The following is an 18,220-nucleotide window of genomic DNA, read 5'->3' as shown; positions in this document are numbered from 1 at the left end:
CTGCGGACAAAGCGGCTGAATGGGCCCCGCGTGCGCTAATCACGGACAAACAAGGCAGCGCAATAAAGGGCCGGCGTCCTGTGTACAGACGGCATGTGGAGGAGCAGAACGCGCACAAGTCCATTATTCCCAGATGAAAACAAGATAGATTCAGCCTCAATTATCCGACTGCCGTTTACTTACCATAATTGTTCCCGGGATGTGTAGTCAGAGCACGTGACTGCGCAAAAAGGAGAGAGCGGCCTTAAAGGGGAACTCCTCAGAGATTCATAGAAGAGGGGGAAAAAAAGCCTTGTACATTGCAGATTAGCAATCTTTTCTACAAGGCTCATCTCCACTGTGATGACCCCATGACAACACTTCTTGTCCCATACCGAAGTTATTAATTATTGTTCTAGTGTCATTAATAACAGGGACCATTTAATGGAGCACGTGCTGTACTTGGGTATCGACAGTCCCACTGATGACAAATGGGGTATATACATGACTATAGATCATTAGTCCTCAGCAAGTTAAAGCCTATGTGGATAAGTGGGCTACATGGGACACCCCCTTTAATATTAATGAGAAGGATCACTTAGATCAAATTTCCCCATGACAACACTGCATGACCGGAGCACTGACCATGACAATACCTACCCATAGCGGACGAGCTGCCTTCTCCTGCCACGTAGTGAACTTTTCTGTTCAGCTGTTTTCGGGTTCAATCTGTTTGTAGGAAAGCTGGGTGACAACCATTATAGTGAGCGCTGCTGTTGTCAGCCCCATGATGGTTATCACCCCTAATCAGGCACATTTGTGATTACAGAATCTGGAAAGCCTTTTTTGAGATAGTAGTCGTCCAGTTAGCGAATATTTATCAAAGTTTTTAGAGGGAAAAACCCATAAAAACCTTCAGCATTTCATCGCTATCCAAGCAAAGTGGTAAAATATCATCCAAAACTGCACAAGGATGGTCCCAGGGGGCGGGAAGTTCCGACCTCAGGTGATGAGATGGGGGGGATGGCGATGTGGCCCCGTGACACCCCGCTCCGGCGCTCCTTGCACTCGCTGACTGTGTCCTGCTCACTCCGTGCTCTTCTTATTTGGCGCAGAAATCTCTGTGTACGACGCACTGCAACGAATGCAGGCGAGAACGAGGAAGAAACAGTCCACACAGCAAACCTCAATGGAAGCCACAACATTATAGATCGGCGACGAGGACGCATCACAACTTCCAGGGTACTTGGCAATAAATATTAAAATAAAAAAAAAATGGGCGTTTTATTAATATTTCATTGTATTTTCTAAAAGATTGCACTGGTCGTGTGACAGGTCCACAGATAATGTACAGATTAAAGAAAAAAAATTATTTACATTTTAAAATGATACAAGTGCAAAGGAGACTAGAGCGGCGAGCGGAGCGGAGGAAGGTGCTCTCCATGTACAGTTAGTGTTCCTGAATGATAAAATACAGCAGGAGACGCCGTCACCATCCGGCCGGCTGCTGCGGGGCCACCGGCTGATCCGGACGGGTAGAGCAGCAGAGGGGTTTGCACAGTAAGGTCATATAACCGCAGGCGGTGGAAGCTTTGGAAAAGAAATGGACCCAAAATATCCACCATTCACAGACCGTACCATGGAGGCGTCATTCAGAAGACCCCACACCGGGACCCCCAGGAGCGGTTATGTCTCAGCTACAGAAGAATCATTAATGTTACCTAAACTATGCAGAAAACAGATCTGCGTTCCTCAGACCGGCCGTCCATACATCAGATGCTATTTCCCGGGGGGACGGTCGTGGTGCATTTCTGGGGTGTATGTGAGAAGGACGATCATTACCCAAAGATGAAGTAATGCCTGTAAGAAAAGCAAGAAAGTCAGCAAGTACAAATGTGACGACATCTTCAGCGAACGTATGTGCATCTTAGAAATCGAGGAGCCGCTGTACGGAATAGAACTCAATAAACTTTGTGCTATTGGATGAATATATAAGACGACTTCTGCTGCCGTCCATTGTCAGCAATGATGACAGGCGGGAAGCAAAGGCCTGAGAGACAGCAATGCCTGGCACAGCTGTCCTTTCCAGCTGAATGCTGGGTACAGTCTCTACCCCTAGTGCAGGTATGGATCGTGGATTATGGGCATAAATTAGGCTTTTGTGGCCGGGCAGGAATCAGGGTCCATATACAGAGGAAATCTCAGGTTCTGGGAGTCATACTGAACCCAGTCAGTCATTCATCACAGTTGCCCCTTGTGAACAGCACCTCCATTTTTCCTTCTCGATCGTCAGGTTTCATTGCAATCAACGCTGCTGATCAATTATCATCTTGTCAGAATTTCTCTAAAATTTAGGCTAAAAGACTTCTCTCATCTGAGACATTCAAGGCTTCTTGACCAGATATGTCTGAGTATCTCATACGGGTCCTCTGCAATCCTGACATCGTTCAAAGGGGTCCCCGTTTTCCAGACAGATGTGAATAGTCTCAATGCTACTACCCAGATTCAAAAGGGGTTTTAAACTTTTAGAAAGGTGGTCCCCAAACGATAACATACTGGTAAAGATCCCACTATAGCTGCTCTTCGGGCCCTGTATATTTGGCTGCAGCGGTGAAGTCCCTACAGTGCACATGACCGCTGCAGTCAATCACTGAGCTCATAACATCCACATCAGAGGAACAGCCGAGCTCAGTGATTGGCTGCAGTGGTGATGCGAGTTGTTAATGTGTCGTCACTGCTTCAGCCAAAACACCAGGACTGGAAAATCAGCGAGGAGGCAATAATGGACTTGACGAGCTGAGTACTAGATGCAAATGTTTATCTAGAATTTGATCGTTTGGGGACATTTATATCACACCCGGTTCTTATGCTATGAATGTCCCAGACAAGAACCCCCATAAAGATTCTAATGGATATAAAGGATTTATTCCGAAAAAAGGGAGAAAAAATACTTACCATATAAATAATAATAAATACACGGGCAATGGGATATCGACGTAAGAAGACCCCGAGTCGGATGCTGGGAAGAAAAGGAAATGTATTAATTTAAGAGGAGAAGAAAGTGTCAGAGAAGCAGAGTGACTTATCCACAGCTTTAAAGTTGAATTACTATCATTATACTACAGCAGTGATCCCCAAATCTAATATATTTCACCTTTAGAGCAAACAAACAGCTCTGAGAAAGTCATGGAGAACAATCTGAGCGAAGAAATCATAGACGCCATACTGCAACCAATGACAGATAGCTGGTCACTAAAGGGTTATCACTGGTCGTTAGAGGATTATTCCAGGGTAATGTTGGTCGGAGCACGAGAATCTACTATGCTCTTATGCTACGAGGCCTCTGTAAGACTTGGTTCAGTCACGTCTGTGTGCAGCCCCATGTGCACCTCCCTTGTGCAGCCCCATGTGCACCTCCCTTGTGCAGTCCCCTGTACAGCCCCATGTGCACCTCCCTTGTGCAGCCCCCTGTACAGCCCCATGTGCACCTCCCTTGTGCAGTCCCCTGTGCACCTTCCTGTGCAGTCCCCTTGCGCAGCCCACACAGTGAAAGGTGCAGAAACTGTCTGCCATCTACATGCACTAATCCAGCCTGTAGATCGGACCAGACTCTGCACGCTCCAGCACATGGGCCAACACTTCAGCACACGGACCGGATCGTACCTAAGGCTAAATTAAGTTCTCACACTGTGATACACAAGTCCAAATTCGCCCTTAGCCCGATCCTGCACTACATCCTGATGCCCATGTAAAAGGGGTTGTCCACATTCACTAAGAAGGTCCCCAAAGTGAGTAAGAGCTTACAGTAAGTTGAGCAGGTAGTCGCCCTCCCTCGGTCTAGCACCGCCGTTGCAGTAAAGTCGTCAACAGTGCGGTCACCGCTCTATCCAGTCACTGAGCGTCGCGTGCCGTCCACCTCTGACAGAGCGTCAAGTGACTGGAGTGGTGATGTGACGTTTCCAGTCTAGTGATAACGCCGGTGCTGGACTGAGGGGGACGAGGACCTGAGGAATCAGTTATTTTATGCACGTTACACTTTACTGAAGGTAAACACCCCCTCTAATAATATATGGATCCTGCTAATGGCCGTCGGCTAGATCCAGTGCAAATGCGCTGAGCTAGCAAGTGATAACTGTAAAAGAAATACTTTTTTTATTATTGCCATTTCAAGCTCTCTGCTTGTCGTCAATGAATAGAAGAATTTCATTTTCCAACTTAAGTCTGAAAGCAAAAAAAAACTAAGTTGCAGAAGTTTTCCATAATCTAATAACACAACATCTCCATATGGGAAGGTGACGTGTACCTGAACTTGTCAATAGTGCTGGCAGCTTTCCGGACCTTTCCGTACATTCCTGCGACGTTTGTGTCCGCATCACTGAAGAGGACTGGAACATTTCTTGATCGAGCGCCTATAAAGTGCAGGGAGAAGGTAGATTAACCCTTGCATCCACAAGATCGAGGTTTATAAATCTCCCCCACAGGAGCCAAATCTATGTACCATCCCCGCTGTCCACGGCGGCCATGTTTATGGCGGAGCCGCTGCCGCTCTGCACGCTCTTCAGCTGATGCTCCAGCCTCTCCAGCTGATAGACCAGCGAGTTCTTCTCTGTGCTCAGGCTCTCCAGCACCGTCTGCTTCTGGATCAGGGTCTCGGTGAGCTGGTGCAGCCGGTTCTCCAGCTCGCTCTCACTGCTGCTGCTTAGCGCTTTGTTGGTGAGCTGCTTGGAGGGATTATATCACAGAATGTACAATATCAAGGACAGACAGCCGTATATGAAGCAGACAGATAGTGGAGGGGACCCACTGCCACCATGGACTAATCTATCATCCGCTACAAGGGACCCATTTACTGTTCTTGCTGCTGGGTCTTCTACCCTCATGTGGTCCTCTAATATATGATAACTATAGTGTAGCATTACCTGTCAGTCATGTGGGGGCTCACACCGAAGATGCCCGAGAGTAAAGCCATCCTCAATGACGTCCATCTGCCCCAATAGTCTTCAGACAACCCATACAACTCCATCATGTCTGTGACCAGATTTGTTATAATTTACTCACACAGAAGCAGCCGAGTGCAATACCTGATTCCTGAGTTTCTGGATTTCATCCTCTCTGTCTCTGATCCTTCCCTGCAAAGTATTCTTTGTCCTGTACAGATCCTCCTGTGTATACTGCAATTCCTGGAAGCCGAGGAAATAAAACAATGCAGACAATCAACTTCCCATTGCTCATGATACATTATCGCAGCCGCACACGTCCCTCAGTGTGCACCCGGTCCTAATAACTGAGGGTTTACCTGTTTCTGGCGTTCAAGTTCTGCCTCCAATTCCTGCTTTGCTCTTCTCTGGTCGGCAATCTGCTCCTGGAGATCCTGAAGTTGTTCCCGGGCCGACTCGGCTTCACTCACCTGCTGCATCTCCAGATCCTGCAAGGGGGCAAATAAATACGATGTAAAAAGCTGGAAAACGGGATCTTGTAAGAAAAAACGAGCTCTAAACAAGCTGCATCCAAAGTGATGTCGCCGCTGATCTCTAGTGACAGATAGGCGGCATTCTCAGTGATGTCACCGCTGATCTCTGGTGACGGATAGGCGGCATTCTCAGTGATGTCACCGCTGATCTCTGATGACGGATAGGCGGCATTCTCAGTGATGTCACCGCTGATGTCTGGTGACGGATAGGCGGCATTCTCAGTGATGTCACCGCTGATGTCTGGTGACGGATAGGCGGCATTCTCAGTGATGTCACCGCTGATCTCTGATGACGGATAGGCGGCATTCTCAGTGATGTCACCGCTGATGTCTGGTGACGGATAGGCGGCATTCTCAGTGATGTCACCGCTGATCTCTGGTGACGGATAGGCGGCATTCTCAGTGATGTCACCGCTGATCTCTGGTGACGGATAGGCGGCATTCTCAGTGATGTCACCGCTGATCTCTGGTGATGGATAGGCGGCATTCTCAGTGATGTCACCGCTGATCTCTAGTGATGGATAGGCGGCATTCTCAGTGATGTCACCGCTGATGTCTGGTGACGGATAGGCGGCATTCTCAGTGATGTCACCGCTGATGTCTGGTGACGGATAGGCGGCATTCTCAGTGATGTCACCGCTGATGTCTGGTGACGGATAGGCGGCATTCTCAGTGATGTCACCGCTGATGTCTGGTGACGGATAGGCGGCATTCTCAGTGATGTCACCGCTGATGTCTGGTGACGGATAGGCGGCATTCTCAGTGATGTCACCGCTGATGTCTGGTGACGGATAGGCGGCATTCTCAGTGATGTCACCGCTGATGTCTGGTGACGGATAGGCGGCATTCTCAGTGATGTCACCGCTGATGTCTGGTGACGGATAGGCGGCATTCTCAGTGATGTCACCGCTGATGTCTGGTGACGGATAGGCGGCATTCTCAGTGATGTCACCGCTGATCTCTGGTGATGGATAGGAGGCATTCTCAGTGATGTCACCGCTGATCTCTGGTGATGGATAGGCGGCATTCTCAGTGATGTCACCGCTGATGTCTGGTGACAGATAGGCGGCATTCTCAGTGATGTCACCGCTGATCTCTGGTGATGGATAGGCGGTATTCTCAGTGATGTCACCGCTGATCTTTCAGTCTCACCTGTAGCTCTGTCTTCAGTTGCTGTATCTGTGCCAGGAGTTTTTGGATCTCTTCTCTCTGCAGGTCTCGCTCGTGCCTCATCTCCTCCAGTTCCATGCTGTTGGCTGTGTGACTGTCTAGTCCTTCGATGCCAGATCCCTCCTTTAGACTGTTGATCAATTTTTCTTTGGACTGTGGACAAGTTTAGGAAAATGACAGCAAGGTTATTTATCTAAACCAAGGACATCTCAATATATACCCACATAACTTGTGATAAGTAGGGACTTCACACTGCAGAATCCCCCCCCCCCCTGTATTGTACAGCGATTGCCGTCCCGCCGGTACCTGTAGGATGCGCGTTGCCTTTTGTTTGTAATCCACCATTTCATGTTTCATGGTCTCTGCTGCAGATTTTGCAGCCTTCAGTTGTTGCTGCAGATCATCGCCCCTCTTCTTCTCCTCCATGTGCTTCTTTTCTGCAGTGATGACTGACTCGGCCAGGTTCTGGCGCTCGGCTTCAATCTTACTCAGACGAGTTGCAAATTCATTCTGAGGATCAAATGGATAAAAGTAAATAAGATCCAGAATGACAGAGAGCGTCCCTCCTGCATGTGAGGGGCAGATTCATATTGGCTTGTATTACATACCTGCATCTGTTGGAAACCATCTTGCTCCCTTTTCAGAGAGGCCTCTGCTTCCCGCAGCCTCTCCTGCACGGTCTGCAATGTCTGGCTGTGCAGGCTGCTTCCTTCATTGTGGTCCTGCAGAATCCTGCCAATTATACACCATACATGAAGATCTGCAGCCGGCCCACGGAGCAGCCGGCCCGCGGAGCAGCCGGCCTCCTACCTGGATTTCTCATTCTGCATTTTCTCTAGTGCCTCCGTGCGGTTGCTCAGTAATTGGTCGGCTTCCTGCAAGCGAACCTTCAGCACCGCGAGTTGTGAGTCTTTTGCAGCTATGGCATCAGTCATGTCGTCTACCTGAGCGCGGAGCTCCCTCGTCGTCCAATCGCTCCTGGAATTATCCCCATTCCACTTCTCTACCCGTTCCCGGGCTTCGTTCAGCTCTGCAATCAGATTGTATTATTATTAGTAACATTGAGTGCATGAACGCAGAGGGAATCAGGAGTAAGTGCATCACTTCGCTGGATGCAAATGTGTGTAATCACTGGATCTCCTGTATGACGGGGACATGACCGAGGCTCCGTGGTCTCTCATACTGCATCACATTAGTCTTGAGTGATAGCACTGCAATATGTCGGCAGGTCACTCTGCATCAGAGAGGTTATGTCTTTATGACAGACCATTGTTTCGTTCCACCACCAAATCAATGTAACACCAGGAATGAAGAGTAGAGGGGTCCGGCTGCCGCACATTATGCCACCCGCACCATAGTCCTGAGAGTAGGACCCCGTGATGCCCCTTCATGGCGTTGCCCATGTGGTCTCCATATGGAGACTGGAATGGAGGTCTGTCCTCTTCAGCGAAGAGTCCCATTTTTGTCTTGGGTGCAATCACAGCCGGTGATTGGGGGGCAACACCATAAAGAGCCTTCACTAGGCAGAGGGGGAGCATCACACTGGTCCTTAATTATTTATCACTAACATGGGTGTTCCACAAAATTTTCTGCCGGTTTTCAAGCAGAAAGACGATTGTGTATTTTAATAAATGAATTATTTTAGATAATGTCATTTATGTGTTTTTAACATAACGTTATGTTTACATGACATCTGACCCGCACAATTGCACCTTCTATTATGTCTGGGCGCCACTTTTCAAAATTTCTTGTGGCGTATAAAACAGGATGAAATGGCAAATTCGGCCTGGTGAAAATCTCAGAACTGTGATGATCGGGCCGGGGACGAAAGCTGCAGACTCTTCCGGCTGGGTCTTCCCAGCGCCGCAGCAGGTGAGCGACAGGTCTCTCTCTAGCATATACATGAGGGAAAACATGTCAATCATTTGCTGCAGCGCTGGGAAGAGCCGGCCGGGGGCAGCGCTGGACTAGTCTAGTCTATAGTTTCCGCATGGATTTTCAAAGTATATTTTATTCTGTGAAAAGCTCTGGGGTTTCACAGAAGATTCCCAGCTACAATCGTGCAGGCAGACTGCGATTCATGTTGCTCTCTGCTGTTTGGGCAGCATGAATCTCCTGACAGGTTCCCTTTTAAAGGGAGTTCTCCAAGACTCTGCTGACAGCACAAAGGATTTCTTTCTCCAGCCTCCGTCCTCCGTGCTCAGTCAGCCGAGGAGATTTATTTCTTCTGTCACACACTTGCCGGACACGCACTTAGCTGCCTGTGCTTATGAGAGAGCACTTCTGATAGTTGAGACACAGGTCTCAGGAGCGGTGTTCCTTTAGGCTGCAGCCTGTCTGACGTGACTAAGTTGTGTTGCAGCTTGGATTATGTGTTTCTTGTTTTTTTCCCCACCCACACCTTTTAATAAATGTATTTTTTTATACACACATTTTATAAAACATGACACCCTGGGTTACATTCCATGATCTTATTCAATATTTTAATGAATGAATTCATCTAGATAATTTATGAAATGTATGTTTTTAGACAGTTGAGCAATGTATTTATTATTCACTCACATTGCCAATTCCCCTTCGCACCACTGCAGGTTCCTCCGACGGTGACTGAACCTTCTCTTCTGGCTGGAACATCATGCGATCACTGCATCAACCCTGTGACCAGTGATTGGCTGCAGTGTTCACATGTGGACAAAGCGGTAAAGAACTTCACCTACGCAGTGAGAGATCATATGATGTCAAAATGGAAAGAGAAGGTTCAGGGATCGGCAGGGACCAGGCAGCAACATGGAGGGAGTTTTATAGGTATGGCATTGGAGTCCAGTGTTACCTTCTTGTGTCTCCTTCGATCGCTGGATCAATCCCGCCATCTCCTGGTTCAGAGACTGAACTTCGCTCCTCAGCAGCTGATTCTCCAAGCGGAGATTGGACAGTTCTTGGGACTTCTGATCTCCGTTTGTCTGGACAGGACCGGGGGTCGGTTCTGATATTCCCGGGTCCAGTTCTCTGTCCTCTGGAGCAATCTGTATAGACTGGGCCTTATTGAGATCACCTGAACAATGACAGAAAAACAATTAAAATGAGTAAATCCTCCCCAGCCCTTCCTTTACTCGCTCCTACAGAAATTAAGTCACAAATGGCCTTTTCCTTTCTTCCCACAGCATCAGAACAGATCAGTTTATAGGTATCTTGATGAAAAGGGCACAACAGGATGGAAGAAAAATGAGGTATCCGCTTACTCTCCACCCGCCTGTGTTTCATTACCTTGGATCTTTGGGGGGAAGGTTTCGGGTGGTTTGACACTTTGCGGGTTACTTCTTTCGGACGGACTGACGGGGGCCGCCTCCTTGCTGCTCTCTCTTTTTGTCTCCAGGGCCCCGTTGTGCCCTTTATCTGAGCTGTTAAGGAAATCAAATAACAGTTCATCATCCGGCTCGGATTTCTTGCGTCTTACAAACTGGCTGGCTGTCCGGTGAGACGACACGTTGGTGGAGGCAGTGTGCGACACTTCTCTGCTCGTCCTCGTGGTGGCTTTCACATTGGCCGTGCCGGCTAGTAGCGTGGCCTTCTGATGTTTTATGTTATCAGCCGCTGAGGAGATAAAGCTGGACTTTCCATAACTCTGACTATTCTCTTGTGGTTTCTCTGGGAAATAGTCTGTGGAGCTCTCCAGTGTGGAGACGCCATCTTTGCTCTTGCTTAAAGCAGTTGCTGCTCCTTGATCCACTAAGTTTAGGAGATCCTCCGCTCTACCAGCCAGGTCAGTAAACCAAGACATGGTGTGAGCGACTGGTGGCCTTCAATACTTCTAAATCATGACCTGAGAAAGGAAGCACAGAGACGGTCAGGGGATGATGAGGTGTGCCATACACAGACATGAGGGATTTCTGCTATCCTGTCTCTATGCAGCACATGATCAGAAGCAGCAATGAAAACACTATACAGCAGAGCTGAGCAGTGTAGCTGTGAATCCAGCTCTGGAGATAAAACACTCAGGGTGCAGTCAGATGGCTGTATAAATACGACTGAGATCGGATCTCAATGCACAGACTGGCTGGCGGCTCTCCTGACCCGAGTGTGAGCGCTTCATATTTCTACGCAGCTGTCATGCTCGGGTCGGGAGAGCCGCCGGCCAGTCCATGTATTGTGGGCTAGTTTTTACGGCGGTCGGACTGCGCCCTTACTAAAAAGCAGCATGATGGATATAATACAGCAGTACTAAGTAGTGTAGCTGTGAATCCAGTAATATCGTGATAAAACATTTACTATAAGCAGCAGAACAATAAATCTATGTCTGTCTGCTCCCCCCTGTCTATAGGGGGCCGCAGATATAATCCGCTCCCTCCTCTACAGGGGACCGCAGATATAATCCGCTCCCTCCTCTACAGGGGGCCGCAGATATAATCCGCTCCCTCCTCTACAGGGGGCCGCAGATATAATCCGCTCCCTCCTCTACAGGGGGCCGCAGATATAATCCGCTCCCTCCTCTACAGGGGGCCGCAGATATAATCCGCTCCCTCCTCTACAGGGGGCCGCAGATATAATCCGCTCCCTCCTCTACAGGGGGCCGCAGATATAATCCGCTCCCTCCTCTACAGGGGGCCGCAGATATAATCCGCTCCCTCCTCTACAGGGGGCCGCAGATATAATCCGCTCCCTCCTCTATAGGGGGCCGCAGATATAATCCGCTCCCTCCTCTACAGGGGGCCGCAGATATAATCCGCTCCCTCCTCTACAGGGGGCCGCAGATATAATCCGCTCCCTCCTCTACAGGGGGCCGCAGATATAATCCGCTCCCTCCTCTACAGGGGGCCGCAGATATAATCCGCTCCCTCCTCTATAGGGGGCCGTAGATATAATCCGCTCCCTCTGCTCCTGAGCAGGATGGGTTTTACAAGTATTTCAGTGTGAATGCAGAGTTCAGGAGGCGGGAAGCGGCTTGTAAGTGGAGAAAGAAGCAGTTTTCTGCGATCAGACCACAATGTTTTCCTACGTATTTGCTGCACAGTTAATACACTGTAACTGAAGATCTCTGCCGCTGTCAGTAAATCAGATCTCCTGAGGACAATGATCTGGTGGGCCAGGAAGTGTTGTCATAGGGGGTCTGCTGTGACACATTGTCGGGGTCCCAGTATGTGCCGGTAATGGGGGGACCCTGTGCTGTGACGCCCCCCCATCATCTCAGGCTTTGACAGGTCCCAGTTACCCCTGTCCTGTCTGTTTGTTACAATGTGTCAGTCTGGAGGGTAGACAGGATACAACTGTAACAAACTCTCAGCTGTGAGAAGCATTCCGCTCCCTGACAGCAGGCAGAGATTGCTCCAGACATAAGAAGTGGTGTCACTCTGCTCAGTCACGGATTATAGGGCAGCCATGGAGGGACTAAGGTGCCGGTGCAGCAGGAGGGTCCGGACCTGCAGAGGAAACAGCCGGGGACAGAGAGGAGACCGCACAGCTGCCGCCTCCTCAGCCCCGGCCGGGACTTACCGGCTCCTCACAGCCTCCGCTCCGCCATCAGCTCCATCCCCCGCCGGAGACGTGGACCCGGAACTGCTGGGACACGTCAGGTCCCCAAACAAGGTGTCCGCAGCGCTGCCTGAAGGGCCTCACAGCTCCGCGACTGCGGCCCCTGCCTGTCTGTACACGGAGGATCACCATAGAGACGAGGCCGACCATAAAGAGGAGGCAGCGCAGGGATAGAGAGGCCCTGCCAGTCTGCGGATAGAGGCCTACCATAGAGATGAGGAGGAGGAGGAGCGTCTATAGCCGACAGCCCCGGTCCTCCGTAGCCAGGGAAACCGGCAGCCACTTTGCTTATTTTATTTCTTTCAGTTTTCTTGTTTCTAAACCACTAAAAGATAAATGTTCAAATAGAAAAAGTCTAAAATGTAACAGAAAAGTACAAAATACAAAACCACAGAATATCCGCAGACCGTAGGCGAGATCACAGCAAGCCACGCGTTTCGGCTTCACATGGTTAACTCCTTCCTGCTGTCCAGGAATTGTTGCTTTTGCGCTTTTGGTTTTTCCTTCCTTTCTTCCAAGACCCAGAACTGTTGTACTTTCCCCTCTCCGCCCCCATCAGGACTTGTTATTTATGGGACGAGTTGAGGGATTGAACGACACCATTCACTTCACCATATAATGTACTGAAAATGGGGGAAACATCACAAGCGGAGAGAAATGAAGAAGAAGACGCAATCCCGGCCGCGGTGGTGTTGTAGCTTTTGTTTTTGTAATGTTCATCATGCGGCAAAAATTACCCGGTCACCGATCACAGCAACACCGAGCCTGTCTAACTTATTATTATTAACATGTTATTATTAATACTATTTATTATATGATGTGTACAGTGGAGATGTGGCGATGGGATGACTGTAGATGCTGAGTACAATGGAGATGTGGTGATGGGATGACTGTAGATGCTGAGTACAATGGAGATGTGGCGATGGGATGACTGTAGATGCTGAGTACAATGGACATGTGGTGATGGGATGACTGTAGATGCTGAGTACAATGGAGATGTGGCGATGGGATGACTGTAGATGCTGAGTACAATGGACATGTGGTGATGGGATGACTGTAGATGCTGAGTACAATGGAGATGTGGCGATGGGATGACTGTAGATGCTGAGTACAATGGAGATGTGGCGATGGGATGACTGTAGATGCTGAGTACAATGGAGATGTGGCGATGGGATGACTGTAGATGCTGAGTACAATGGACATGTGGCGATGGGATGACTGTAGATGCTGAGTACAATGGAGATGTGGCGATGGGATGACTGTAGATGCTGAGTACAATGGACATGTGGTGATGGGATGACTGTAGATGCTGAGTACAATGGAGATGTGGCGATGGGATGACTGTAGATGCTGAGTACAATGGAGATGTGGCGATGGGATGACTGTAGATGCTGAGTACAATGGAGATGTGGTGATGGGATGACTGTAGATGCTGAGTACAATGGAGATGTGGCGATGGGATGACTGTAGATGCTGAGTACAATGGAGATGTGGCGATGGGATGACTGTAGATGCTGAGTACAATGGACATGTGGCGATGGGATGACTGTAGATGCTGAGTACAATGGAGATGTGGCGATGGGATGACTGTAGATGCTGAGTACAATGGAGATGTGGCGATGGGATGACTGTAGATGCTGAGTACAATGGACATGTGGTGATGGGATGACTGTAGATGCTGAGTACAATGGACATGTGGTGATGGGATGACTGTAGATGCTGAGTACAATGGACATGTGGTGATGGGATGACTGTAGATGCTGAGTACAATGGAGATGTGGTGATGGGATGACTGTAGATGCTGAGTACAATGGACATGTGGTAATGGGATGACTGTAGATGCTGAGTACAATGGAGATGTGGCGATGGGATGACTGTAGATGCTGAGTACAATGGAGATGTCGCGATGGGATGACTGTAGATGCTGAGTACAATGGAGATGTGGCGATGGGATGACTGTAGATGCTGAGTACAATGGACATGTGGTGATGGGATGACTGTAGATGCTGAGTACAATGGAGATGTGGCGATGGGATGACTGTAGATGCTGAGTACAATGGAGATGTGGCGATGGGATGACTGTAGATGCTGAGTACAATGGAGATGTGGTGATGGGATGACTGTAGATGCTGAGTACAATGGAGATGTGGCGATGGGATGACTGTAGATGCTGAGTACAATGGAGATGTGGCGATGGGATGACTGTAGATGCTGAGTACAATGGACATGTGGCGATGGGATGACTGTAGATGCTGAGTACAATGGAGATGTGGCGATGGGATGACTGTAGATGCTGAGTACAATGGAGATGTGGCGATGGGATGACTGTAGATGCTGAGTACAATGGACATGTGATGGGATGACTGTAGATGCTGAGTACAATGGACATGTGGTGATGGGATGACTGTAGATGCTGAGTACAATGGACATGTGGTGATGGGATGACTGTAGATGCTGAGTACAATGGAGATGTGGTGATGGGATGACTGTAGATGCTGAGTACAATGGACATGTGGTAATGGGATGACTGTAGATGCTGAGTACAATGGAGATGTGGCGATGGGATGACTGTAGATGCTGAGTACAATGGAGATGTCGCGATGGGATGACTGTAGATGCTGAGTACAATGGAGATGTGGCGATGGGATGACTGTAGATGCTGAGTACAATGGAGATGTGGCGATGGGATGACTGTGGATGCTGAGTACAATGGACATGAGGCGATGGGATGACTGTAGATGCTGAGTACAATGGACATGTGGCGATGGGATGACTGTGGATGCTGAGTACAATGGACATGTGGTGATGGGATGACTGTAGATGCTGAGTACAATGGAGATGTGGCGATGGGATGACTGTAGATGCTGAGTACAATGGACATGTGGTGATGGGATGACTGTAGATGCTGAGTACAATGTACATGTGGCGATGGGATGACTAGATGCTGAGTACAATGGAGATGTGGCGATGGGATGACTGTAGATGCTGAGTACAATGGACATGTGGTGATGGGATGACTGTAGATGCTGAGTACAATGGACATGTGGCGATGGGATGACTGTAGATGCTGAGTACAATGGAGATGTGGCGATGGGATGACTGTAGATGCTGAGTACAATGGACATGTGGCGATGGGATGACTGTAGATGCTGAGTACAATGGAGATGCGGTGATGGGATGACTGTAGATGCTGAGTACAATGGAGATGTGGCGATGGGATGACTGTAGATGCCGAGTACAATGGACATGTGGCGATGGGATGACTGTAGATGCTGAGTACAATGGAGATGCGGTGATGGGATGACTGTAGATGCTGAGTACAATAGACATGTGGCGATGGGATGACTGTAGATGCTGAGTACAATGGAGATGTGGCGATGGGATGACTGTAGATGCTGAGTACAATGGACATGTGGCGATGGGATGACTGTAGATGCTGAGTACAATGGAGATGTGGCGATGGGATGACTGTAGATGCTGAGTACAATAGACATGTGGCGATGGGATGACTGTAGATGCTGAGTACAATGGAGATGCGGCGATGGGATGACTGTAGATGCTGAGTACAATGGACATGTGGCGATGGGATGACTGTAGATGCTGAGTACAATGGAGATGTGGCGATGGGATGACTGTGGATGCTGAGTACAATGGACATGTGGCGATGGGATGACTGTAGATGCTGAGTACAATGGACATGTGGCGATGGGATGACTGTAGATGCTGAGTACAATGGACATGTGGTGATGGGATGACTGTAGATGCTGAATTATGGACCGTGCGGTCCTCGGTCACCTCACTGCTAAGACCAGGGCTCATTTCTCCAAACAGTATCGCTCCCAATCCTCCCATACTGCCAGTACCGGCCCCTCTGTCACCTCCTCCATAATTCACGTTCTATCGCCAAATACCTCAGTATCTTCCAAACTTTTCCATCCTCCCTCCAGACTCTCCTGTCCCACCTCCTCCAGGCTCCCCTGTCCCTCCTCCTCCAGACTCTCCTGTCCCACCTCCTCCAGGCTCCCCTGTCCCTCCTCCTCCAGACTCTCCTGTCCCACCTCCTCCAGGCTCCCCTGTCCCTCCTCCTCCAGGCTCCCCTGTCCCTCCTCCTCCAGACTCTCCTGTTCCACCTCCTCCAGGCTCTCCTGTCCCTCCTCCTCCAGACTCTCCTGTCTCACCTCCTCCAGGCTCCCCTGTCCTCCTCCTCCAGGCTCTCCTGTCCCTCCTCCTCCAGACTCTCCTGTCCCTCCTCCTCCAGGCTCCCCTGTCCCTCCTCCTCCAGACTCTCCTGTCCCTCCTCCTCCAGGCTCCCCAGTCCCTCCTCCTCCAGGCTCCCCTGTCCCTCCTCCTCCAGCCTCCCCTGTCCCTCCTCCTCCAGACTCTCCTGTCCCTCCTCCTCCAGGCTCCCCTGTCCCTCCTTCTCCAGGCTCCCCTGTCCCTCCAGCCTCCCCTGTCCCTCCTCCTCCAGACTCTCCTGTCCCTCCTCCTCCAGGCTCCCCAGTCCCTCCTCCTCCAGGCTCCCCTGTCCCTCCTCCTCCAGCCTCCCCTGTCCCTCCTCCTCCAGACTCTCCTGTCCCTCCTCCTCCAGGCTCCCCTGTCCCTCCTTCTCCAGACTCTCCTGTCCCTCCTCCTCCAGACTCTCCTGTCCCTCCTCCTCCAGACTCTCCTGTCCCTCCTCCTCCAGGCTCCCCAGTCCCTCCTCCTCCAGGCTCCCCTGTCCCTCCTCCTCCAGGCTCCCCTGTCCCTCCTCCTCCAGACTCTCCTGTCCCTCCTCCTCCAGGCTCCCCTGTCCCTCCTTCTCCAGGCTCCCCTGTCCCTCCTCCTCCAGCCTCCCCTGTCCCTCCTCCTCCAGACTCTCCTGTCCCTCCTCCTCCAGACTCTCCTGTCCATCCTCCTCCAGACTCTCCTGTCCCTCCTCCTCCAGGCTCTTCTGTCCCCCTCTTCCGGACTCCCCTGTCCCCTCCAGACATCTTTGGCGGCTGCTTATCCCCTCTGGGGGAAGTGAATTGGACAAGTTGATGTCGTTCAAAATTCTTAATTTTTCCAACCCCAACATCTTGTATTGATGAAGGAGGTTTAGGACAACCCCCAAGCACATTATATAGCTAGCCAGTCCTGCCAAATTATCAGATTGAGCCATCATTCCTCTAATGTGTATGGGCTCTTATTTCCAATCCACATGCTGTTATCTCCTCCTTCCAAAAGATGGCGATACCTCCCTGTCCAGTAATATCTGCTATACAGCGAAACAGGTCAACAAGCTGGAGGAGCGCTGCTTTAGCTTTAATGACCCCGTATGTGAAGGGTTTATATGTAACTAGTTTTATCACTGTACAATAATAGACTTTGGAGGAAATTGACCATAAGGGTTTTTGTTTTGTTTTTTAAAGTTTTTCAATAAACCAAATAGCAGTGCAAACTTAATTACCCTTAGGCCACGTTCACACAGCAGTGTTTTACTCAGTATTTCACATCAGTATTTGTAAGCCAAATCCAGGAGTGGGTGATAATACAGAAGTGATGACTTGTTTCTATTATACTTTTCCTCTGATTGCTCCACTCCTGATTTTGACTTTCAAATACTGATGTAAAATACTGAATGTGTGAACGTGGCCTTAGAATTGCACTAAAATTTTGCGATGTTGAAAATTCTCCACATAATAAATGTGCCAGACGCTCTTTCTCCAGCACAGCCGCTCCGTCTTGCCCGAAAAAAAGCTAGAAACTGACAGACACAAAACCAGAAAACTGCAATAATCAGCGTTTCTGAAATGGCGCAAATCGCACCGAAACGCTGAGATGAAATGATTTCCCTCCTTTGTGCTGAAGCTCATCGAGGGGAATTTCTCAAAAGCGCCTTATTCTTTCCAGTCTTAGTAATAAGCACTCTTCTCTCTAAACTAGGCACACTTTTTGCTGTGCATGCGTTGGAAAGTTAAATCTGGACTTCCACTGTCATTTCCACCATGTGAAGTCTTTGGCGCCATTTTCTTTACCTCTATAGGAAATCGGTTGGGACATGTGTGGCCCCGTATGCAAAAAAAAAATAAAAATAGTTGCAAATTATGGGATAAA

The 18,220-nt window shown here is 49.4% G+C and overlaps 1 protein-coding gene across 1 annotated transcript; it reads right to left on the bottom strand.

The window, feature by feature from the left end:
• Window positions 1-1,246: 1,246 nt before the first annotated feature.
• Window positions 1,247-12,289, bottom strand: GOLGA5 (golgin A5). The gene is made up of 13 exons (XM_073638280.1): window positions 12,107-12,289; window positions 9,884-10,439; window positions 9,450-9,671; window positions 7,430-7,649; window positions 7,228-7,351; window positions 6,926-7,129; window positions 6,602-6,772; window positions 5,276-5,404; window positions 5,061-5,159; window positions 4,478-4,697; window positions 4,283-4,388; window positions 2,935-2,998; window positions 1,247-1,839 (listed from the first exon to the last, which is right to left on the bottom strand). Exons 2-13 carry the CDS (start codon window positions 10,395-10,397, stop codon window positions 1,759-1,761), a joined length of 2,154 nt encoding a protein of 717 aa, XP_073494381.1. The 5' UTR covers window positions 10,398-10,439; window positions 12,107-12,289; the 3' UTR covers window positions 1,247-1,758.
• Between the last annotated feature and the right edge of the window lie 5,931 nt (window positions 12,290-18,220).

Source organism: Phyllobates terribilis, unplaced genomic scaffold (assembly GCF_046119375.1).
Source record: "Phyllobates terribilis strain yellow unplaced genomic scaffold, ASM4611937v1 Scaffold_7__3_contigs__length_470593459, whole genome shotgun sequence".
Lineage (NCBI taxonomy): Eukaryota > Metazoa > Chordata > Amphibia > Anura > Dendrobatidae > Phyllobates > Phyllobates terribilis.
The sequence above is the reverse complement of the archived record's forward strand: the minus strand, read 5'-3'. Positions and strand labels throughout refer to the sequence as shown.